At 39.3% G+C, this 26,440-nt stretch overlaps 2 protein-coding genes across 4 annotated transcripts; one reads left to right on the top strand and one right to left on the bottom strand.

The window, feature by feature from the left end:
* Positions 1-486: 486 nt before the first annotated feature.
* On the bottom strand, positions 487-19,471 carry LOC110463148 (EH domain-containing protein 3-like). Its single transcript, XM_021517540.1, has 2 exons — positions 18,464-19,471; positions 487-2,636 (listed from the first exon to the last, which is right to left on the bottom strand). Exons 1-2 carry the CDS (start codon positions 19,373-19,375, stop codon positions 1,941-1,943), a joined length of 1,608 nt encoding a protein of 535 aa, XP_021373215.1. The 5' UTR covers positions 19,376-19,471; the 3' UTR covers positions 487-1,940.
* A 123-nt stretch (positions 19,472-19,594) lies between these two features.
* Positions 19,595-25,360, top strand: LOC110463137 (protein yippee-like 5). 3 transcript variants are annotated; one of them, XM_021517510.1, is made up of 3 exons: positions 19,595-19,847; positions 21,061-21,180; positions 23,284-25,360. In XM_021517510.1, exons 1-3 carry the CDS (start codon positions 19,832-19,834, stop codon positions 23,535-23,537), a joined length of 390 nt encoding a protein of 129 aa, XP_021373185.1. In that variant the 5' UTR covers positions 19,595-19,831; the 3' UTR covers positions 23,538-25,360. The 3 variants fall into 3 exon arrangements, with proteins under 3 accessions (XP_021373185.1, XP_021373193.1, XP_021373204.1); XM_021517518.1 differs by having other exon boundaries at positions 19,597-19,814; XM_021517529.1 differs by lacking the exon at positions 19,595-19,847 and adding an exon at positions 19,893-20,033.
* The last annotated feature ends 1,080 nt before the right edge of the window (positions 25,361-26,440 follow it).

Here is a 26,440-nt window from a genome sequence, read left to right as displayed (position 1 = left end):
AGTTGGTAAAATCCTGCTCCTAACAGACCTGGTCTACCTTCAGTTGGTAAAATCCTGCTCCTAACGGACCTGTTCCACCTCCAGTAGGTAAAATCATTCTCCTAACAGACATGTTCCACCTTCAGTAGGTAAAATCCTTATCCTAACAGACCTGTTCCACCTTTAGTATGTAAAATCCTGCACCTAACAGACCTGTTCTACCTTCAGTTGGTAAAATCCTGCTCTTAACAGACCTGTTCCACCTTCAGTATGTAAAATCCTGCTCCTACAGACCTGTTCCACCTTCAGTAGGTAAAATCCTACTCTTTACAGACCTTTTCTACCTTCAGTAGGTAAATTCCTACTCTTTACAGACCTGTTCCTGTTTGTATGATCTTAACTGTCAACTCTACAATCAATAGGATTTACACTTTTCATAAGGTTTACATATTGGTTCACTTCTAGCTTTATCCACCGACTCATCAATATTGGAAGATGCCTTTTTTCTTTAATATACTCACATCGCAGAGTCCCTTTTGAAGTTTCATTGTATGTACATGTAACTACATCAACCCGCACCAAGTCTAATGTCATGGTGTTCAAATTGATCTTTTTACCAAACCTTGCACCACAGAGTTCACATTGACATGTTGGACTGTGATAAGCAATGTCTGTGCCAAATCCTTGTGTACATTTACTGTGCTACCCAAGGCAGATTGTAGTTTGGTTATTTAAAGTGTGAGTTTGGCCTTCAAGATCAAAATCTGATTGCATTTGGCATTAAGTTATTCAGCAATCTAATAAAGAAATTACAGTTGATTATTAGCAATACTATAAATTAATTTACATTTATACTTTACATATATACCATTGTAAAATTAATCAACAACTTGAGATTGATGCTGTCATGCTGTACATGTATAACATGTATCTATATAAGTACATATTACAGATATAGGGGTATTTGGTGATTACAATTACTGAAACAGATACACAGGTGATACAGGTGATATATAAATTATACAATATCCGAGCAAAATAGGCATCAATGGTATCTTCCTGCATTTCTCAATTTCTTAAAAAAAATCTTTCCATGGAAAATATGTTTTCTTGGAGCTGAACTGAATATGTGATAGACAGTCATACTGTGACCCCCCCCCCCCCCGACAAAACAATGGAAACCTTTTGTGTACAGACATAAATATCACAGCAAATGGTGATCTGTAGCTTTCCTAAAAACAGCATTATAGTTCATTTTCACAATACTATTCATACAAAAATTTCATTAAAAATAAACTTTGTACTGAACTTAAAAAATAACTGTAACTCTCCACAAATCTCAAACATTTACATACATGTGTATGTAAAACACTGTAATCAAATATCAAAATTTATTGAATAATTAAAACATTTGAAATATTTTTAAAATGGTTTATGAAATACATCAATCAATTGAAATTTTGTAGATGGTTTTTAACATGTTCTTTACATAAAGTTTAGAAGCATCATTTCAGGAATATTCCTCTTCAAACCTACAGCCTATTAGAATGACATCACTGATTACTGATGTGTAATGGACACTTAATTTTTCTGGCTAGAAATGTAGTCAAATTGATCTAAAGTTCAATTTTCTGAAAATCTAATTTCACAGGAAATTATATTTTGTTGTTGTACAGGTACAAAGAAGCTTATGTAGATGTTTATATACAGATGTATTACACACTGACTATCATACAACATATAGTCAGACTCTACATGTGGTACCAACCTAACTAGTTCTACTTCTGATGGACCTTCTATACCTATAAGTTCTCTCCCTTGAACTCACACATCTTTTTTATTCTTCTGTAAGGATTCACCCCATTTTTATGCAATTGGATTATTTTAGGATGAAAACCATGAGATCCGGAACAGCATGCTTGACGATGCCAATTGCTGTTCTGAAAGTTTTAAAGTTCATTTTACAGAAGGTTTTGTTTGGATGGTGGCACTAAATGTTTTGGAAGTTCTGCAGGCAAATCATTTCCATCTAATTTGACCTTCACTAAGTGGTTAGCTAGCGCCCATTCATCCATGTCTAACATACCATCCTTGTCAATGTCCGACAACTTCCAGATCTTACCCAACACTGAATTTGGCAACTTGGATTTCACTAATTCGGACTTTGCTGATGCACCAGTGATTTTACCATCCACAGGATTGAGCTTATCAAACATCTCATCATACTTGTATTTCTCTTGGTTGACCACCCATTCATGATCCCCACGCCCTTCATCGATACCCTCTCCCCGTCCGTAGCCGAACACGCTCTCACTCATTGTTTCAAAGGCACCGCCCTTGACCCCTTGACCTTCCTTGGCACTGATTGCCTCCTCCAACGGGATCATCTGCATGAGGCGCGCGATGTCCTGGGCAAGCATTTGATCGACCGTCTCGATAAGTTTGGGTTTAAGGATGTGAAACTTGGTGAAATCGTGATGTTGAAGCTGCTCCTGCATCCTGGTCAGACTTGGGAAGTCTCCCGGGGAGATATTGTGTTCCCTCTGAAGAGCAGTGTAGGTCTCACCCAGAGCCTTGATCAGGTCCTTCTTCTTGGCGTCCTTCCCAAACATAGAAGGCATTTCTTTCTTCAGGTGGCTGATGATGTAAGCATGGACCTGCAAAAGTAGATCAGAAACATCGGTAAAATTTGATTCTTTTATTTTCTCTAACAAAGAAAGTTCTAGAATTCTTTACAAGTATGAACAACTGGGGATAAATGTACATGCCCTTATGTATACACTGTATATTTACAGATCTCTAAATGATCTGTTAACTATATCTATATCACTTTCATACAACCATGTACCTTATATATATACATAGATATCAATAAACAGCAGGACACAGCTGTAGCAAACCTATTTATACCAGCTAGATATGATCAAACTACTTCTGTAATTTAAAAAGATCTGAATTATATTTGAGACTGCAGAGACAAGACCGATCTTACCACATTTTAGGAAGTTAGACACCTTCCTGTATGGCAATTGTTGTACATAACCAATCACTGTTCCTTCCTTTTGACAAGAACATTATATCACTTTGAATTATATCTAGAGGATAATTAGTTTATACCTCACTTACATGACTGTGATTGGATTACTAATGGGCTATATATGAAAACTGAAATATCTGCCTTGGTCACATGTTTTAGTAAATTACTACTGGTATAGACTGTGATACAAAATGTATTTGTATGGGACATGTGACTTAGTGAATAACTATATTGGTTCAATGAAAACTGTGATTTAGCTAAGATGTACCTATACAGGTAAAATGTAGAATTTATGTTGCAATTGTAACAGGAGAGCAGAAAAGCACGGCAAGACGAGGATTCCACCCGAGGACCTCCAATTCTAGATGGACGCTCTAACAAATTGAGTTTTATGAGAGCATGTCCTTGACCATTGTTACTATAAACAATTACATACAGGTAAGTACATACTTGCCAAGCTCCCTATTTAGGAGGGAGACTCCTGATATAATATGTCATTTAAAGGGATATTTTGTCTATAGGGGTTGTATACTCATTTTATTTATGTTTTAATTTTGAGCATGCATAAAGTTGGCAAGAATGTAAATGTACTTGACCTTTGTGTATTTGGCTCTACAAAGGTTGCTGCAATTCAAACTGACCAATCATGTACACAAACATCTAAGACTGAAGAGGCTCCATCACTAACTACTTACCATACATCCTGCTTATATCCTCTCTTCATAATATGTTAAATTGTGTTACTTAATGAAATCGTCATAAATGGTTCTATTATTGCATTCTTTAGATATCTTATACCACTGTTCTAGACCACTGTATGTATTGATCACTAGCTATTATGCGGCAATAGGTAGATGTCACGTGGACTTGTAAGACCACTGTATGTATTGACCACTAGCTATTATGCGGCAATAGGTAGATGTCACGTGGGCTTGTAAGACCACTGTAGGTATTGACCACTAGCTATAGTGGTAAAAGGTAAATGTCACGTGGGCTTGTAAGACCACTGTATGTATTGACCACTAGCTATAGTGGTAATAGGTACATGTCACTTGGGCTTGTAAGACCACTGTATGTATTGACCACTAGCTATAGTGGTAATAGGTAGATGTCACGTGGACTTGTAAGACCACTGTATGTATTGACCACTAGCTATAGTGGTAATAGGTAGATGTCACTTGGGCTTGTAAGACCACTGTATGTATTGACCACTAGCTATAGTGGTAATAGGTAGATGTCACTTGGGCTTGTAAGACCACTGTATGTATTGACCACTAGCTATAGTGGTAATAGGTAGATGTCACTTGGGCTTGTAAGACCACTGTATGTATTGACCACTAGCTATAGTGGTAATAGGTAGATGTCACTTGGGCTTGTAAGACCACTGTATGTATTGACCACTAGCTATAGTGGTAATAGGTACATGTCACTTGGGCTTGTAAGACCACTGTATGTATTGACCACTAGCTATAGTGGTAATAGGTACATGTCACTTGGGCTTGTAAGACCACTGTATGTATTGACCACTAGCTATAGTGGTAATAGGTACATGTCACTTGGGCTTGTAAGACCACTGTATGTATTGACCACTAGCTATAGTGGTAATAGGTACATGTCACTTGGGCTTGTAAGACCACTGTATGTATTGACCACTAGCTATAGTGGTAATAGGTACATGTCACTTGGGCTTGTAAGACCACTGTATGTATTGACCACTAGCTATAGTGGTAATAGGTACATGTCACTTGGGCTTGTAAGACCACTGTATGTATTGACCACTAGCTATAGTGGTAATAGGTACATGTCACTTGGGCTTGTAAGACCACTGTATGTATTGACCACTAGCTATAGTGGTAATAGGTACATGTCACTTGGGCTTGTAAGACCACTGTATGTATTGACCACTAGCTATAGTGGTAATAGGTACATGTCACTTGGGCTTGTAAGACCACTGTATGTATTGACCACTAGCTATAGTGGTAATAGGTACATGTCACTTGGGCTTGTAAGACCACTGTATGTATTGACCACTAGCTATAGTGGTAATAGGTACATGTCACTTGGGCTTGTAAGACCACTGTATGTATTGACCACTAGCTATAGTGGTAATAGGTACATGTCACTTGGGCTTGTAAGACCACTGTATGTATTGACCACTAGCTATAGTGGTAATAGGTACATGTCACTTGGGCTTGTAAGACCACTGTATGTATTGACCACTAGCTATAGTGGTAATAGGTACATGTCACTTGGGCTTGTAAGACCACTGTATGTATTGACCACTAGCTATAGTGGTAATAGGTACATGTCACGTGGGCTTGTAAGACCACTGTATGTATTGACCACTAGCTATAGTGGTAATAGGTACATGTCACGTGGGCTTGTAAGACCACTGTATGTATTGACCACTAGCTATAGTGGTAATAGGTACATGTCACGTGGGCTTGTAAGACCACTGTATGTATTGACCACTAGCTATAGTGGTAATAGGTACATGTCACGTGGGCTTGTAAGACCACTGTATGTATTGACCACTAGCTATAGTGGTAATAGGTACATGTCACGTGGGCTTGTAAGACCACTGTATGTATTGACCACTAGCTATAGTGGTAATAGGTACATGTCACGTGGGCTTGTAAGACCACTGTATGTATTGACCACTAGCTATAGTGGTAATAGGTACATGTCACGTGGGCTTGTAAGACCACTGTATGTATTGACCACTAGCTATAGTGGTAATAGGTACATGTCACGTGGGCTTGTAAGACCACTGTATGTATTGACCACTAGCTATAGTGGTAATAGGTACATGTCACGTGGGCTTGTAAGACCACTGTATGTATTGACCACTAGCTATAGTGGTAATAGGTACATGTCACGTGGGCTTGTAAGACCACTGTATGTATTGACCACTAGCTATAGTGGTAATAGGTACATGTCACGTGGGCTTGTAAGACCACTGTATGTATTGACCACTAGCTATAGTGGTAATAGGTACATGTCACGTGGGCTTGTAAGACCACTGTATGTATTGACCACTAGCTATAGTGGTAATAGGTACATGTCACGTGGGCTTGTAAGACCACTGTATGTATTGACCACTAGCTATAGTGGTAATAGGTACATGTCACGTGGGCTTGTAAGACCACTGTATGTATTGACCACTAGCTATAGTGGTAATAGGTACATGTCACGTGGGCTTGTAAGACCACTGTATGTATTGACCACTAGCTATAGTGGTAATAGGTACATGTCACGTGGGCTTGTAAGACCACTGTATGTATTGACCACTAGCTATAGTGGTAATAGGTACATGTCACGTGGGCTTGTAAGACCACTGTATGTATTGACCACTAGCTATAGTGGTAATAGGTACATGTCACGTGGGCTTGTAAGACCACTGTATGTATTGACCACTAGCTATAGTGGTAATAGGTACATGTCACGTGGGCTTGTAAGACCACTGTATGTATTGACCACTAGCTATAGTGGTAATAGGTACATGTCACGTGGGCTTGTAAGACCACTGTATGTATTGACCACTAGCTATAGTGGTAATAGGTACATGTCACGTGGGCTTGTAAGACCACTGTATGTATTGACCACTAGCTATAGTGGTAATAGGTACATGTCACGTGGGCTTGTAAGACCACTGTATGTATTGACCACTAGCTATAGTGGTAATAGGTACATGTCACGTGGGCTTGTAAGACCACTGTATGTATTGACCACTAGCTATAGTGGTAATAGGTACATGTCACGTGGGCTTGTAAGACCACTGTATGTATTGACCACTAGCTATAGTGGTAATAGGTACATGTCACGTGGGCTTGTAAGACCACTGTATGTATTGACCACTAGCTATAGTGGTAATAGGTACATGTCACGTGGGCTTGTAAGACCACTGTATGTATTGACCACTAGCTATAGTGGTAATAGGTACATGTCACGTGGGCTTGTAAGACCACTGTATGTATTGACCACTAGCTATAGTGGTAATAGGTACATGTCACGTGGGCTTGTAAGACCACTGTATGTATTGACCACTAGCTATAGTGGTAATAGGTAGATGATGAAGTATTTCCTGTTACACAACCAACTCCACTGTATATATGTATACAGCTTTCTACCAGATCCAACTCAATTCACTTAATTATTTACTGAATATACAATTTCAGGCATGTTATTTGCTCACTGTTCCAGATCGATTAAGCTTCTGATCAAATATATAGATAATTCAAATATGTTGCAGTAAATAAAATCATTCAACATAAAAACTTGACATTTATATTTGTTGTTGTATGATTATATTTGTATTATGAATGTTAACCAATTGTGTGACTGGTATACTACTACTATAACACAAAAAGTTAACAGATATAATACTATATCAGAGAAAATAGAATAGATACTAGGAAAATTACTGTGATATCAAATGAAATGAATGTTTTTTTCTAAAGCATTAAAGCAAGATGACCTGTATTGATGCTAGAATGTATCATTATTTACATCAGTGGATGATCCTATATGTTGATGTGAACTGGTATAATAAAGCTACCATTAACTTTGAGGTAACTAAAGGGTCAACTGTAATTACTGAAGTACATGTAAACGTACAATTACAGAGGGTCCTTTCAATTGTGATGCTGAATATATATATCTAAATATGTCTGGTTAAGTTAGAGTGCTGGTCTGATTCATGTACAAACGTACCATTCTTATATATACATGCATGTTGCAATTAAGGACCAGTAAAACAATGTAAGTTTCTGCCAAACCACTACACATGATAGCATGTACAGATTCCCACAGGAAAACACAACGTTTTTTTAAATATATTATCTATCTCATTTGAGAAGTGAAACATTTAGGGCAGTAAGTGGAGATACTGAGGTTGTTCTGGTACATGTACACTACATGTGTATAGACCTATATATATATGGGCTGTGTGAATCAGCATTAATTTTTATGGTAATCTTGATTAAATTATCATAATTTTTGTATTAATCTATCACTTGTATCTGGTTGGTATCTCAGCTCTATAAAACAGGTGGTGTGATGATGTAGATGGCTAGTGGCACACTGTATTGCTATATATACCTTTAGTTTTCAGAGGAATGGTTTTATATCTATGGCTGGCTCTATACCATATAATTAACCCACACTAATTAATGTCTACAGACATGGTGACTACCATGTATACACAGAATACACCAACCATATCTCCATGACTACCTCTGTTGTGTTACATATAGGAAATCTTACTTTAGTCAAACTGTAGCATCTATAGTACAACAAGTGTAACAGAGACCTTGTCAATGGACCAGAGGTAGCTAGGATGATCAGGTCTTCAGATCTCTATACTGTTATAAGTTCTAATATAAACTACATGGGTCTCTACAACTTCAACTTTAAATAGTCCTTTAATTGCCCTGAGCATTCATCATGTTCTCCAACAATTTGTAAAGTAAGCATTGAAAATAAATGTATAGATCTACGATATTGGTTATAATATATACCCTAATCACAGGGGCAGATTGCTCCAGGCTAGCTCTACAGCATATACATACATTGTACACACAGTGTAAAACTTAGAAATTACTGTGACATGTACTGTGAATCATTCAACCCCCCCCCCCACACACAATATGTGTACAGTATGTATCATTATACTATTGCTGATCATCAAGTGCTGACCTTTTGCAGAGGTCCGTTTAACTTAGTGTAATGGACACTGTGACACCTGTGATTGCTGTAGGCGTGTACCTGACACAACGAAAGGTGTGCTGGACAGGTGTACTAATTGTAATACCATGTATATCTTTGTCAACAAATACCCATTGGTTCTGTAGCCCTACAGGCCAACTTGTACATTAGAATACCTAGAACAGGAAGTAACTGTTAGACCATGCCATTGAGACAAAATCTAAAATGACAAATACACCAATACTTGAAATTATATAGTAACTTTTTACTGTTTTTACATAATAAAAATGCTAACACCTGCAGGGGCGGGCCTGGCCAGGGTACAACGTTAACTTTGTTTTTCACCAAGCCTGTGGATGTAAGACAGGGTGGTACAGCCATGAGTGTGTATTTGGTGTAGATCATGATCATTGGTGTTTGAACTGGGTGCATGGATACTACTTTCTAGTTATGCAGATGGAATGTAGATGTTTGGTGTCTGTGAGTGTGGATGCCCCGTAAGGATGGGAATGTCTGTTAACTTTAGTCTGGTGAAGGATGACCATTGGAGTATCTCCCAGGGTGGAAATAGATTGAAGAGTTAGGTGTCTCTCATATTGTAGAGGGTTGGGATTGAGGTGTTTCTATTAGTGAGTGGGGTATATAAGGGTAGGACATGAGATGTGCATGATCAGACAATGTAGATGCAGGGTGGGGATTAAAGTGCTGATCAGTGTAGATTCAGGGTGGTGATTGAGGTGTTGGTCACTCAGTGTAGATACACTACAGGGTGGGGATTAAAGTGCTGATCAGTGTAGATTCAGGGTGGTGATTGAGGTGTTGGTCACTCAGTGTAGATACACTACAGGGTGGGGATTAAAGTGCTGATCAGTGTAGATTCAGGGTGGTGATTGAGGTGTTGGTCACTCAGTGTAGATACACTACAGGGTGGGGATTAAAGTGCTGATCAGTGTAGATTCAGGGTGGTGATTGAGGTGTTGGTCACTCAGTGTAGATACACTACAGGGTGGGGATTAAAGTGCTGATCAGTGTAGATTCAGGGTGGTGATTGAGGTGTTGGTCACTCAGTGTAGATACACTACAGGGTGGGGATTAAAGTGCTGATCAGTGTAGATTCAGGGTGGTGATTGAGGTGTTGGTCACTCAGTGTAGATACACTACAGGGTGGGGATTAAAGTGCTGATCAGTGTAGATTCAGGGTGGTGATTGAGGTGTTGGTCACTCAGTGTAGATACACTACAGGGTGGGGATTAAAGTGCTGATCAGTGTAGATTCAGGGTGGTGATTGAGGTGTTGGTCACTCAGTGTAGATACACTACAGGGTGGGGATTAAAGTGCTGATCAGTGTAGATTCAGGGTGGTGATTGAGGTGTTGGTCACTCAGTGTAGATACACTACAGGGTGGGGATTAAAGTGCTGATCAGTGTAGATTCAGGGTGGTGATTGAGGTGTTGGTCACTCAGTGTAGATACACTACAGGGTGGGGATTAAAGTGCTGATCAGTGTAGATTCAGGGTGGTGATTGAGGTGTTGGTCACTCAGTGTAGATACACTACAGGGTGGGGATTAAAGTGCTGATCAGTGTAGATTCAGGGTGGTGATTGAGGTGTTGGTCACTCAGTGTAGATACACTACAGGGTGGGGATTAAAGTGCTGATCAGTGTAGATTCAGGGTGGTGATTGAGGTGTTGGTCACTCAGTGTAGATACACTACAGGGTGGGGATTAAAGTGCTGATCAGTGTAGATTCAGGGTGGTGATTGAGGTGTTGGTCACTCAGTGTAGATACACTACAGGGTGGGGATTAAAGTGCTGATCAGTGTAGATTCAGGGTGGTGATTGAGGTGTTGGTCACTCAGTGTAGATACACTACAGGGTGGGGATTAAAGTGCTGATCAGTGTAGATTCAGGGTGGTGATTGAGGTGTTGGTCACTCAGTGTAGATACACTACAGGGTGGGGATTAAAGTGCTGATCAGTGTAGATTCAGGGTGGTGATTGAGGTGTTGGTCACTCAGTGTAGATACACTACAGGGTGGGGATTAAAGTGCTGATCAGTGTAGATTCAGGGTGGTGATTGAGGTGTTGGTCACTCAGTGTAGATACACTACAGGGTGGGGATTAAAGTGCTGATCAGTGTAGATTCAGGGTGGTGATTGAGGTGTTGGTCACTCAGTGTAGATACACTACAGGGTGGGGATTAAAGTGCTGATCAGTGTAGATTCAGGGTGGTGATTGAGGTGTTGGTCACTCAGTGTAGATACACTACAGGGTGGGGATTAAAGTGCTGATCAGTGTAGATTCAGGGTGGTGATTGAGGTGTTGGTCACTCAGTGTAGATACACTACAGGGTGGGGATTAAAGTGCTGATCAGTGTAGATTCAGGGTGGTGATTGAGGTGTTGGTCACTCAGTGTAGATACACTACAGGGTGGGGATTAAAGTGCTGATCAGTGTAGATTCAGGGTGGTGATTGAGGTGTTGGTCACTCAGTGTAGATACACTACAGGGTGGGGATTAAAGTGCTGATCAGTGTAGATTCAGGGTGGTGATTGAGGTGTTGGTCACTCAGTGTAGATACACTACAGGGTGGGGATTAAAGTGCTGATCAGTGTAGATTCAGGGTGGTGATTGAGGTGTTGGTCACTCAGTGTAGATACACTACAGGGTGGGGATTAAAGTGCTGATCAGTGTAGATTCAGGGTGGTGATTGAGGTGTTGGTCACTCAGTGTAGATACACTACAGGGTGGGGATTAAAGTGCTGATCAGTGTAGATTCAGGGTGGTGATTGAGGTGTTGGTCACTCAGTGTAGATACACTACAGGGTGGGGATTAAAGTGCTGATCAGTGTAGATTCAGGGTGGTGATTGAGGTGTTGGTCACTCAGTGTAGATACACTACAGGGTGGGGATTAAAGTGCTGATCAGTGTAGATTCAGGGTGGTGATTGAGGTGTTGGTCACTCAGTGTAGATACACTACAGGGTGGGGATTAAAGTGCTGATCAGTGTAGATTCAGGGTGGTGATTGAGGTGTTGGTCACTCAGTGTAGATACACTACAGGGTGGGGATTAAAGTGCTGATCAGTGTAGATTCAGGGTGGTGATTGAGGTGTTGGTCACTCAGTGTAGATACACTACAGGGTGGGGATTAAAGTGCTGATCAGTGTAGATTCAGGGTGGTGATTGAGGTGTTGGTCACTCAGTGTAGATACACTACAGGGTGGGGATTAAAGTGCTGATCAGTGTAGATTCAGGGTGGTGATTGAGGTGTTGGTCACTCAGTGTAGATACACTACAGGGTGGGGATTAAAGTGCTGATCAGTGTAGATTCAGGGTGGTGATTGAGGTGTTGGTCACTCAGTGTAGATACACTACAGGGTGGGGATTAAAGTGCTGATCAGTGTAGATTCAGGGTGGTGATTGAGGTGTTGGTCACTCAGTGTAGATACACTACAGGGTGGGGATTAAAGTGCTGATCAGTGTAGATTCAGGGTGGTGATTGAGGTGTTGGTCACTCAGTGTAGATACACTACAGGGTGGGGATTAAAGTGCTGATCAGTGTAGATTCAGGGTGGTGATTGAGGTGTTGGTCACTCAGTGTAGATACACTACAGGGTGGGGATTAAAGTGCTGATCAGTGTAGATTCAGGGTGGTGATTGAGGTGTTGGTCACTCAGTGTAGATACACTACAGGGTGGGGATTAAAGTGCTGATCAGTGTAGATTCAGGGTGGTGATTGAGGTGTTGGTCACTCAGTGTAGATACACTACAGGGTGGGGATTAAAGTGCTGATCAGTGTAGATTCAGGGTGGTGATTGAGGTGTTGGTCACTCAGTGTAGATACACTACAGGGTGGGGATTAAAGTGCTGATCAGTGTAGATTCAGGGTGGTGATTGAGGTGTTGGTCACTCAGTGTAGATACACTACAGGGTGGGGATTAAAGTGCTGATCAGTGTAGATTCAGGGTGGTGATTGAGGTGTTGGTCACTCAGTGTAGATACACTACAGGGTGGGGATTAAAGTGCTGATCAGTGTAGATTCAGGGTGGTGATTGAGGTGTTGGTCACTCAGTGTAGATACACTACAGGGTGGGGATTAAAGTGCTGATCAGTGTAGATTCAGGGTGGTGATTGAGGTGTTGGTCACTCAGTGTAGATACACTACAGGGTGGGGATTAAAGTGCTGATCAGTGTAGATTCAGGGTGGTGATTGAGGTGTTGGTCACTCAGTGTAGATACACTACAGGGTGGGGATTAAAGTGCTGATCAGTGTAGATTCAGGGTGGTGATTGAGGTGTTGGTCACTCAGTGTAGATACACTACAGGGTGGGGATTAAAGTGCTGATCAGTGTAGATTCAGGGTGGTGATTGAGGTGTTGGTCACTCAGTGTAGATACACTACAGGGTGGGGATTAAAGTGCTGATCAGTGTAGATTCAGGGTGGTGATTGAGGTGTTGGTCACTCAGTGTAGATACACTACAGGGTGGGGATTAAAGTGCTGATCAGTGTAGATTCAGGGTGGTGATTGAGGTGTTGGTCANAGATACACTACAGGGTGGGGATTGAGGTGTTGGTCAGTGTAGATACACTACAGGGTGGGGATTGAGGTGTTGGTCAGTATAGATGGAGGGTGGGGATTTAGGTGTTGGTCAGTGAAGATGCAGGGTGGGAACTTAGGTGTTGGTCAGTGAAGATGCAGGGTGGGGATTGAGGTGTTGGTCACTAAGTATAGATGCAGGGTGGGGATTGAGGTGTTGGGTCATTATAGATGCAGGGTGGGGATTGAGGCATTGGTCACTCAGTGTAGATACACTACAGGGTGGGGATTGAGGTGTTGGTCAGTGTAGATACACTACAGGGTGGGGATTGAGGTGTTTGTCAGTGAAGATACACTATAGGGTGGGGATTGAGGTGTTGGTCAGTGTAGATACACTACAGGGTGGGGATTGAGGTGTTGGTCAGTGTAGATACACTACAGGGTGGGGATTGATGTGTTGGTCAGTGAAGATACACTACAGGGTGGGGATTGAGGTGTTGGTCAGTGTAGATACACTACAGGGGGGGGATTGAGGTGTTGGTCAGTATAGATACACTACAGGGTGGGGATTGAGGTGTTGGTCAGTATAGATGGACGCAGGTTGTTGGTTAGGGTGTCAATCAGTGTGGACGTACAGTTGGATAAAGGTGTCGGTCAGTGTGGATACGAGGTAAGGAATGTGTTGTCAGCCACTGTGGATGCATGATAGGGATCACTGATTGAGGTGTCGGTCATGATCAGTGTGGATGCAGGATAGGGATTACTGATTGAGGTGTCTGTCATGATCAGTGTGGATGCAGGATTGGGATTACTGATTGAGGTGTCGGTCATAATCAGTGTGGATGCAGGATTGGGATCACTGATTGAGGTGTCGGTCATGATCAGTACTAGCGTGGATGCAGGATAGGGATTACTGATTGAGGTGTCGGTCATGATCAGTTTGGATGCAGGTTAGGTATTACTGATTGAGGTGTCGGTAATGATCAGTTTGGATGCAGGTTAGGTATTACTGATTGAGGTGTCGGTAATGATCAGTTTGGATGCAGGTTAGGGATCACTGCTTGAGGTGTCGGTCATGATCAGTTGGGATGCAGGATAGTTACACTGATTGAGGGGTCGGCCATGATCAGTTTGGATGCAGGTTAGGGATTACTGATTGAGGGGTGGGTCATGATCAGTTTGGATGCAGGATTGCGATCACTGATTGAGGTGTCGGTCATGATCAGTTTGGATGCAGGATAGTTACACTGATTGAGGTGTCGGTCATGATCAGTTTGGATGCAGGTTAGGGATCACTGATTGAGGTGTCGGTCATGATCAGTGTGGATATAGGATAGGGATAACTGATTGAGGTGTCGGTCATGATCAGTTTGGATGCAGGATAGTTACACTGATTGAGGGGTCGGCCATGATCAGTTTGGATGCAGGTTAGGGATTACCGATTGAGGTGTCGGTCATGATCAGTTTGGATGCAGGATAGTTACACTGATTGAGGTGTCGGTTATGATCAGTTTGGATGCAGGTTAGGGATTACCGATTGAGGTGTCGGTCATGATCAGTTTGGATGCAGGATAGTTACACTGATTGAGGGGTCGGTCATGATCAGTTTGGATGCAGGATAGTTACACTGATTGAGGTGTCGGTTATGATCAGTTTGGATGCAGGTTAGGGATTACCGATTGAGGTGTCGGTCATGATCAGTTTGGATGCAGGATAGTTTCACTGATTGAGGTGTCGGTCATGATCAGTGTGGATGCAGGATTGGGATTACTGATTGAGGTGTCGGTCATGATCAGTGTGGATGCAGGATTGGGATTACTGATTGAGGTGTCGGTCATGATCAGTTTGGATGCAGGTTAGGGATTCCTGATTGAGGTGTCGGTCATGATCAGTTTGGATGCAGGTTAGGGATTACTGATTGAGGTGTCAGTCATGATCAGTTTGGATGCAGGTTAGGGATTCCTGATTGAGGTGTCGGTCATGATCAGTTTGGATGCAGGTTGGGGATTACTGATTGAGGTGTCGGTCATGATCAGTTTGGATGCAGGATAGTTACACTGATTGAGGTGGCGGTCATGATCAGTGTGGATGCAGGATAGGGATCACTGATTGAGGTGTCGGTCATGATCAGTTTGGATGCAGAGCATAAGGACAAACTGTTATATATCCAGATGAAAACAATTGTTGACCTATTTTACAATGCTGAAGAAACTTATATCATGGTGACACCAAATAAAATATTCCTGAAATGTTTATATTGTTCACATCATCACTTGAAAATTTACTGAATCTTAAACAGTTGAAGTGTACACTAGCTTGTGAGTGAGTGGCAGACTTGGAGTGGTAGTTTCCACTGTAATCTGACACTGGGCAGGGCATCTTGCAGCAGACCTTGTGTTTTTATCAGCAGACAAGTGAATGTTTCAAGCGTATGTTTTCTTCTCATTTCTCATGGTCCTCCCCTGACAAGTTTTACATACAAACATGTACTTATTTATCTTGCAAGTGGTGGGGCATTGCATTATGAGATCAAATCTGTTGATACAGGATAGACAATGTAAAGTCAAAGTAAAATAACAGTAGGATTTTCCCCTTGAAATTGTTTGAGCACGAAACAGGAAACACAGATGTAGATGTAAATGTATCTTTTCTCATATACTTGATAATTATACACTACAGCTACAATTAAATATTTACATGTAGCTTTTGGTGATGGTATGTTTTCAGGTCTTTTTCTGTACACCTGTCTCTGATACTTAAGTGTATACAGTATACACATAAGCCAGAAATGTGTAGAAATTGTATATATACAGTATGTCAGGTAAAGATAGAATTATCCTCAAGATCATCAGCTGGCATAACTTAACATATCTGGTACTATATATTTTAGTTTCAGTTTTTGCAGCATGTACATTGCATCTTATACTGGGCGTATGTATACTGGGCGTATGTATGCATATGTATTAGTTTATTATATGATAGCTTCATGCTCGATCACCTACCACATTAAAAAAACAAAAATTGATGTACTTGTAAGTTTTAACATTGTATAGTCTCAACAAAGTAACGTAGAAATAAATTAGCACTGATAAAGTGTTAGGACTCCAGCAGGTTTTTTGCAAACAAAAAGAAAGAAAAAGTTTTTCTTCATGGGTGATTTACATGGATAGGCAGACATTTTACATCTGATTATGTGCCATTTTAAAAAGTCAAGGTCATTTAATTATTTCAACAAAACTTGACAGCAACTTATCCCAGAACACTTGTGTCCTAAAGTAACTTTTGTAAACCTTGCCACTATAAGGACCTGATAAGAATTTATTTGAAGTTTTTCACACATTTGACCATAGCTGTGAGAGAAGAAATATTCGGTCAAGGTAATTTATTCAGACAAAATTGTTATCCTTTCACTCCAGGATACAGCTAGCTAGCGCAAGTATTCTGGCCTAATTGTTCTACATATATGCATTTATATATAGGTTTATTAATTCCTATTGCAATGCACAGTGCAGTGGGACAGGGATTCTTAATAAAAATGATTAGTTATTTTACCTCCGAGGGCGACTAATCCAATACAATGTTCTATGATTGATCATCAATGTTGGGCAATAACATGACAGCTTACAAGAGTTATTGAGACTCGGAATGGACCTGAAACCTACTTAAACAGTTCTACTCATAGGTTTTACGATATGCTGCATTTTAGTATCATGTATTTATAAAGTGTCCTCCACATTTTACCAATTTTTGTGAATACTGTTCTGTTTATTTTATTTAAATTTTATGACTGGTCAGTGATCAAACATTAATTGACTGATCTAGATCATTTGAATGAAACTGAAAGCACTTCATCGCAGCATGGTACAGGCCAAATATCATTGTTGCCCCTTGGTTTGTTTCTTGATTATTAAAACAAGAGATCCCAGAGGGATCTTGGCACCCACCTTTGTACCATCTTCATTAGTTCTTTGTCAGTTCGATCTTTTCTCTTCTTTCCTCTAATCTATTTGATCGAGTCATGTTAACAGTAAATGTACCTTGAGGTAACTTTTTATCTAAACTTAATACTGATGTGTATGAAAGCCAACCTTCAAAGTGAGTTTGTCATTTCACATATTTACTAGTACAGTACTTAAATTAAGTGAAAGAAATAGAATCGATCATTGCAATATGAGAAAGATCCCTTTAGTACTTCTTGAGAAATAGCGATAACAAACTTTCACTATCAAAATCCAAGATGGCTGCCTGTCGGCCATGTAGTTTATCCGATCAGTCTCAAAAGTTGCCCTGCACAGCTAAGGACCAAGGGGAACCTGCATATAAAATTTGAGAAAGATCCCTCTGGTACTTCTTCAGAAATACCGATAATAACAATTGTTTAAGGACGGGCGACGGACCACGGACACAGGTGATTTGAATAGCCCTGCACCATCAGATGATGGTGGGCTAAAAAAGCTGTTTAAACATTTGACCTTTGAAGATGTTTTTTGAAAGCATATCAGGTAACATTTTTTTTAGCAAACTTAGCCTTTGACCATAGCATGTTTGAAGCAAAGTGTCATGACCTTATGCATCCAGGTTATTCAGAAGAATTTGTTTTAATGGTTTAACACATTATAATTAGACCCCTATGATTTTGAAAGGGAATGAGGGTTGTTCATTTTAACATTTTAACCCGATACTTGTACATGTGTAGTTCTTCTCTGATTTATGTATAGGTCAAATATATATATGGCCCTTGGGTTTTGGTTATTGGTATGTAATCATATCAACGATTTTAACATATACATGTATTTGACCCCAGTTAAGCCTTGAAAAAAGGTCAAGGTCAATCATTTGAACAAACTTGATATTACTTCATCAACACAAGCTACAGGCCAAAAATGAATACTCTACGTACACCTTACGAATATTATCTAGAATTCAAATAATTTTCAGATCAACAGAAATGACGACACACCATCACATAAGCTCACAGGTACTTAGCTGGTGAGATATGAATACATAATGTATATTGTATCAGAATGGTATAAAGACAGTTCTAATACTCATTCATCTTTGATTCTTTGCATTGTTTACAAGTAATTGCAAGGTTATGTTAATAAATTACATATGTAGCAAATTACCAAAAACTTTGCTTATAAACATCAATATTAATATCAATTATGATACATTTCTATGGTACAGTATAAATATTTGGTATACCTTTGCTAATCTGGCTCTCTTGATGAGATCGTTCAATTTTCTTAAGGCGGCATATCTTGGCAGGCTCTGGATGTCATTGAAAAGGTCTTGTTCTTCCAACTCAAACAATTTACGATTCATGTCAAAATGAAGAGGCTGATCCCAGAAAGACCCAATGTACACTCGAGCTACTTCTGGGGTGCCAAGGACTTTACCCAGGGACCACATAAGCGCACCATACACTCTCATTAGCTGCTGATGGTCGATCATATCAGCTTTGTTGAGGACAATGCGTATTTTATCGTCATATCCTTTGATTGCATCAATAGCACGTCTAAATTCGTCAGAAATGTCAAGTTTGTGTGCATCAAACAATAAAATGATCCTGTCAACTCGCTCTGCAAACCATTCCAAAACCCCAGCAAAGTCATACCCTCTATCCACTCTGTGTTTCTCTCCCGACAGTATACCAGGGGAATCAATTATTGAAATGCTGTTCACAACTGGATTATTCAAAGTTGAACACTGGAATCTGTTAAGGAAAGCGTTCCCAAACTTTGATAGGGGTCGGAACTGCTTCTTTGGATCAACAACAAGGGCATTTCCTGGAATTATTCCATCCTGACTGCCGTGCATAACGCAAATAAAGCGATCTGTGGTTGGCTCAGGACCGATTCGGATACCGGGGAAGTCCTGTTCAAGGAGGTACCGGATGAACGTGGTTTTACCTGTGGAGTACTGGCCGATAAGCAGCACCAAAGGTTTGGCATCGAAGTCAGGGTCATCGAGACATGGGGAGTGAAAATCATGGAATTTGTAATGTTCTTCAAGTGGAAGCAACTTTTGTCGATATAATTTCTTTAGACCATCGCTAACAGTCTCAAAAACTTCCGGCTCCTTTCCCCGCTTATCATCTGAAAGCCACCTCCTCATCTTGATTTGTCTTTCTTGTCGTATGAGAATTCTAAATATCTTAGCATCACCTCCCTTCCTGACACACCGCTACGTAGGGTTGGCCGGAAGATACTGTCAATCCTACGCCGTATGAGTAATGCGCATGTATTATACAAAGAGGAACTAGAATTCATTTCCCGCGGAATTTCGGAAGCTCTCATGACTTTTCATTTTAATAGATTCGTCAAAATCAGAGAAATATTTATTTCCCCACGTGACATAAACGTCATGGTATGTTTTGGTTCCTGCCAGCTGACACCCAGGAAACTAGAACATCGAAGAGAAAAGATTTGGATACCAAATTTCTAAGTTGCTTGCATGAAAAGAGTCAACGCCGTCACAATCTTTGATATTCTTACTACAGCCGTGTTTGAAAAATATTTGACGAAAGCGTTAGATTAGACCGCAATCAACTGAGGTGGGCTATGTTTTACGATGAGGTCATTACTTGGTGTGTTTCATTCCTGAAGGCCTATTACTCACCGCACACAATAACATACTTATGTTAATGTATGAAATCATATGTATGTTTATCTTTGTTTGGATTTCGTCATCATTAAAACGACCACCATATGATGTTTATGTTGTGTTTATATATATACAAATGACATTATATTGCCTGATGAACAGCTGATCGGTATGTAGATGGGTATCATGACCATACATGTACATCCTAGATTAGGAGCACATGGCCGTCTAAATGTTCTTTGTTTATTGATTATCACTTAAACAGTTGTTTTTTGTATATTGAATTCTGGAAACTGCATCTTTCTAGAATTAATTGATTACATACAAAGTGTGTATACATGTGATTCATTTGAGTATATGAATGTGATTGTGCTTTAAATAGACAAACATAATTGAACAAACATGCAGTAAAGAAAATATGATTACGTTTTCACTTTTCAAATTTGATTGACATTTTGAAATAGCAGTTGTCAGCTCAAGTTTGCATGGCATATAAAAAAGTGACTATTAATTATATTTTATATATTTTCAAAACAACAAGAAAAAAACTCATATTAAATTAATTTATAAAAAATTGTTTGATATGTCACAATGCACATACATGTACTGAACCATTTACTAGTAGTTATGTTACTGACTCTCTTGGGGAATTTCCCTTTATTCTATCAGTGGAAATATTGGACTATTGCTCTGGGGTCCCGTGCCTGAAGGCCTAGGGGTAGCCTGTCATATGGGATATTTGTTAACCAACAAGTCGCCTGTTATTTACATGGCTTGAGGAAGTTCACTTTAATTGTCCCCTCTCTGACAGACAACGGCATGCATGAAGAGTTTGACTATACAAGTAATATAGTCCTAGGTTCAACTCCTAGACTGCTTTAGCTCAATCTGTAGAGCATCAGACTAGTACACCTGAGGTCATGGGTTGGACATGTACATTGGAGGCATTGAAAAAATAATGATTTCTATATCTGTTACATTGCATTTACCCCTGGAAAACTCGATTTGGATTACTTCTTCTCTGGAGTGGGAGTAAATACATGTATGCATGTCATCCTGGTAAAAGATAACCTGCTTTCTACCAACTCGGCTAGGGAGGATTTCTGTTTAGCTTAGTCAATAGATAATTCATTCAATTACAATTGATTGTTGTGGTTATGCCAACAAGGAATCACACTTGTGTTGTTTTTTTCCAGGCAACATTAAAATGGGGCGTATCTTCCTGAGACACATAGGAGGAACACGCCTATTTTCTTGTGCCAGCTGTGACACATCCCTGACTAACAGGGCAGAGCTTATATCCACACGATTTACAGGTAGGTAACAGTAAAAACAGGTATACACTGACATGACAGAACCTTTTAGTCCATGAACTGGATCATCCAAAGTCACATGATACCCAATATTGGAGCTCACAGCCACATAGTTTATTAGCAGCTTTAGTGTATAGGCACTTAGTTAAATAAAAATGTACGATGACACACTCCTAACCAAGTGTTTTTCATATCCACACAGTTTACAGGTAGGTAATATAACAGTAAAAACAAGTATACACTTCTAAGTTACAAAAAAAAACACCAAAAAGAAAGTATACACTGTGACACCCCCCTCTATAAGGGGTGATGGTTCAACTTCATGGTTTACAGGTAGGTACCAGTAAAAACAGGTATAACCGAGACGAACCCCTTCAACAAGAGTCAGAGTTCCACTCCTCATAGTTTAGAGGTAGTTATACCAGTAAAAGCAGGTTTACACTGTGACACCCCCCTCTATAAGGGGTGATGGTTCAACTTCACATGGTTTACAGGTAGGTATCAGTAAATGCAAGTACAAGTGTATAAGGTACTGTGAAACAGCCCTCATCATGGGGTCAGGGTTCTGCTCTACAGAATTTATAGGTGTATGTATATGTCCTAGTAAAAGCGGGTAAACACAGGGACATATCGATCTGTTTTATGATGTACGAGTGTTTTTATTGTTTGCCAGTACAATATATATGAATGTGAATGCAGATATATGAAACATTTGAGCAATCATGATCAATAATGCTGTCCACTCCTACATTAATCCACCGATCTCTTTGAGACTTGGTATACATGATAATCATGATATGAAGTTGTGTCTCCCTAAAAAGGATTTTGATTCAACAATTTTTCCAAAAGTTATTGCCCTTTGTTCATTTCAGTATTTGAATTTTGTGCGGCAATCTCCTCCTACATTGTTCCACCGATCTCTTTGAAACTTGGTCAACATTATAATCATGATATGAAGTTGTGTCCCTCTTAAAAGAATTTTGATTCGACAATTTTTCCAAAAGTAATTGCCCTTTGTTCATTTCAGTATTTGAATTTTGTGCGGCAAGCGCCTCCTACATTGTTCCACCAATCTCTTTGAAACTTGGTATACAGGACAATCATGATATGAAGTTGTGCCTCCAATAAAAGAATTTTGATTCGTCGATTTTTGCAAAATTAATTGCCATTTGTTCATTTAAGTATTTGGAATTTTTTTTGTCTGAAGATTTTCTCCTACATTTTTCGATCGATCTCTTTGAAACTTGGTATACATGACAATCATGATATGAAGTTGTGTCTCCCATAAAAGAATTTTGATTCGACGATTTTTGCAAAATTTATTGCCATTTGTTCATTTAAGTATTTGATTTTTTTTTGTCTGAAGATTTTCTCCTACATTTTTTTATAGCATATCGGCTAACCACTCTTAGAATGATGCAGATCTTATTTCAATGTAAGAAAGTATATAACACTATATGGCATTCGACAGGCGTATTTTGTTCCGCCCCGCGGTACTCTTGTTTAGTATGTTTTTATATATAATAATTTAAGTACATATTTGTGGAATTTTTGTGTTTAGTATTTGGGATGCTTAGGTCACTGTCATATGTGATGGTTACATAGAAAACCTATGTCATTTTTCTTGCAATTCTTTAAAATGGGTTTTGATTAAGTTTTACTACAAAAGTCAAGCATGAAAATACCTCAAATTTATGTCAAGGGTAGGTGGACCTAGATCTGTATCACTTCTATTTTATTTTTCCTTTACCTTTAATGTTTACTTTTAGAACAAGAAATATATATATGTTTTTATAATGAAATGCGGAGTTGCTAGAGTGATATGTAACTAGGTGCACTGTATGCTGGTATGACCTCAAACAGACTTGCTGACAATGGGGGGGGGGGGGGGCACGGGGCACTGTATGCTGGTATGACCTCTAACAGACTTGCTGACAATGGGGGATTTGCATTGTTTGCCAGGACTTGCTTTTTTTGTATAATGTTGACACACATTTAAGCTTCACAATTAAAATTCACACACAACACATTTACTTATCAAAATTGAACTCTTCCTTATAACTCAGCTTTTGTACATCTGATGTTTATGATGTTGTTCCTTTTCAGGTGCTACAGGACGAGCCTTCCTGTTCAACAAGGTAGTGAACCTCAACTACAGTGAGGTACAGGACCGGGTTATGCTGACTGGTCGACACATGGTCCGTGACGTGTCCTGCAAGAACTGCGATGCCAAGCTAGGTTGGATATATGAGTTTGCCACAGAGGACAACCAGCGCTATAAGGAAGGTCGTGTCATCCTGGAGCGTGCCCTGGTCACAGAGAGTGAGGGATTTGAGGAGCATGTTGGACACGATAGTTGAACTTTCTCACCCTTCAATCTCTGTAAATAACTGATGTCTGTGTGCCATAGCATACACAGCAGAGAGAAGCCTATCAGGGGTTGGTACTCAAATCCATGATGTGTTTTTTGATTGGCCATTTCCATAATGATGTCTTGGCGATGTTTTGCTGCTATCATGGTATGGATGCCCCATCAGTGATTGGTTGGTAGATATGTACAGCTATACATATAGATCACACCCATTACTACTGCTTGTACAGGTCCCAAGGTCACAGGTTAGCTTCACAAGGTCAGTGAAGTTCAGAGGTCAGCTCTGCTGTCAGTGACTCAGGTGTTTATACAAATGTAAATAGCCCTTCATAATGTTTTATTGGGTTATTTTACGAGGAATGGATGAGATGAAATTGCACTAATTGCTAAATCATGTTAAAACATTAGTTACTGAAGTGAACACATATATTTTGCTCTGAATTTTACCAAAAAGTAGAGAGTTTAGTTAATGATCAGAATTGAGAACAGTTATCGACTTATCGCTTTATTGTACTTGTGTGTGAACTCCTGCTATTGTGATTCACTCTTAGTTAGGACCATAGTATAGTATAGACTTTATATATTTATAGAATAAATAGAAGTTAAGATGTAGCTTGATATTAGCAAAATCATTTGTTGAAAATTGAGATGTATTGACAAGAGTGATCTCCCTTCGATAAGTTTTTTTTTTCTTTGCTTGGAAAATTTTACTACTCCATCCCCAAATGCACTGTTGATTTTCTTTCTTATTTTGATTGTGAACATTTCTCTGCAATCATGGTACACCTGAAGTGTTTGTTAAAGCAGCTATTTTCAACTACCTGTATTTATTGTACCAAATCAATTCATTGCAGGGGTTAGTCTTGATTTTAGGGGAACCACCACTTTTTCTGGAATTAAGAATATGTTTCCTGATTTGCTTTTGATAAGTGTCATCGATATTGATGAGTATTTTGCATTTGGGGAAATTTTGGATTAAACAAGGAGGGGTGATGAAGTATAATGCCATAGGGTGCACGATGGCCTAGATTCTCCCCTGGTATGACTGTTATGTATTTATTTGATGTTTTATGGGGTTTTTTTCTTGACATAGCTGGGAAATGGTTTGATTAGTGAGGCCTTTCTATTCTGTTGGTTTAATTGTAGATGGAAATTCTCTTCTGAAATGACATATCATTAATCATTGTGGGATATGGTTGGGGTAGTGTTTTGAACTATGAAAAAATACAGTATTCTGTAAAACTTTAATAAGTTGGAACAAAACCACTCTGTACTGCCAATTTTTTGCCCATTGGCCGTTCAAAATATATTTGCCAATGTCAAATTGGCCCACATACTTGTGATATTTTTTGCCCAATGTAGGAAAATTTTACTAATCATGTAAATATTTTTGCTCAATGTTATTTATAAGGCTGTCATGTAATTATAAGAGGAAATGGTATTCTGAAAACTATTCCTGTAGTTTGTACACTTCAAAAAGCTACCAGTTTTAGTCATGATAAGAGTGAAACGGATTACTTGCATTGATGATCTCCCTTGTTGTGGATTTATAAGTTGAGGTGAAATATAGAAAGATTGAATTGAATAGGAGAAAGTTTTGGCTTAATTTTCCTCTAATTAATGATGATGTCCCCTGTCAACATTGTTCTAATGGTGACCAGAAATCTGAAGTACTGTGATTGAAATGTCAAATATGTTGAAACAATTCTCAGAGCTGTAAAATGTACTTTTATTGCATATACAGTAGATCATGATTCTTTTAACAAAGTTAATAAGAACTTGCACATATGTATTGAAATAAAATGTACACACCAGAAACATGTGTTACAGTCTTATGTTATATAACACCATTAAATAGAAATACATTTGTAGCTGAACATGTAAGACCATGGATGTAAAAAATCATCACTGAAAAAGAAATGAAAAATAGAATCAATATGTATACTGGTAATTAATTGTAAGCTAAAAATCATATTTCACATTCATATTGCTTTGCTGCATACCACGATCCTTACTGACAACACGCCCAACTTAACAGGGATAGCTTACTAAATTGCTAAGCTGTAAGGTACACTTACTGACAACATGACCAACTTAACAGAGATAGCTTATTAAATTGCTAAGCTGTAAGGTACACTTGTAAATGGGATGATTTTGATTTCCTGATCATATGAATTTGTTCGATTTTTTAAGTGCAAAACTAAAAACTGTAAAACCTGCAGTATACTTATCACTGACAGGACTTTAAGCAGGCTTTTTTAAAAGGAAAATGAATATTTTTTCCAGAAACTTTGAACCCCTTAAGAACAGAAAGTCCTACGTTAACCACGGTATGGAATGTGATCTCTGTAATTTGATATGTTTTTGTGAAACAATGTTCTTTGTCGGAAGTGACCATATCAACATTTCAGCCTCCCTTATCATGTTATTCTGTCTATGACGGTCCGTGTCCTTCTGTTATAGAGATGATTAATAACCAATTAGCTAGTGCCTGGACCTTAGACAAAGAGTGGGATGTTACTTTTAGACTCATGGAACTGCTGTGTCTGTGGCGATGACTATAGATTCTGTAGAAAATGTGCTGAGTCCAAGATGCAGTCATACAATTAAAAGAGGAGAATCCTTGACCTGATTGTCAATAAAACCATAATTCAAACTCAATATCGATAAAATCAGTGCAAAATATGAGCAAAGAGAAGGTTTATACGAGGACTTTTGAAAAAAAATACAGGGAGGATGAGACCAGATGTTCGGGAAAGACAAGCGTCCGCTGCCTCGTAGACAAATCTAGGTCAAATATTTAAGTAATGCAAGCGAGAAAGGTATGTCGTGGTCACTCCCAAAATGAGATTTAATGGTTATCGACACGACAACAATCATATATCACAAATG

The sequence above is a fragment of the Mizuhopecten yessoensis genome, unplaced genomic scaffold (genome assembly GCF_002113885.1).
Source record: "Mizuhopecten yessoensis strain PY_sf001 unplaced genomic scaffold, ASM211388v2 scaffold1497, whole genome shotgun sequence".
Lineage (NCBI taxonomy): Eukaryota > Metazoa > Mollusca > Bivalvia > Pectinida > Pectinidae > Mizuhopecten > Mizuhopecten yessoensis.
Note: the sequence above shows the minus strand (reverse complement) of the source record. Positions and strands in the feature narration are given on the sequence as shown.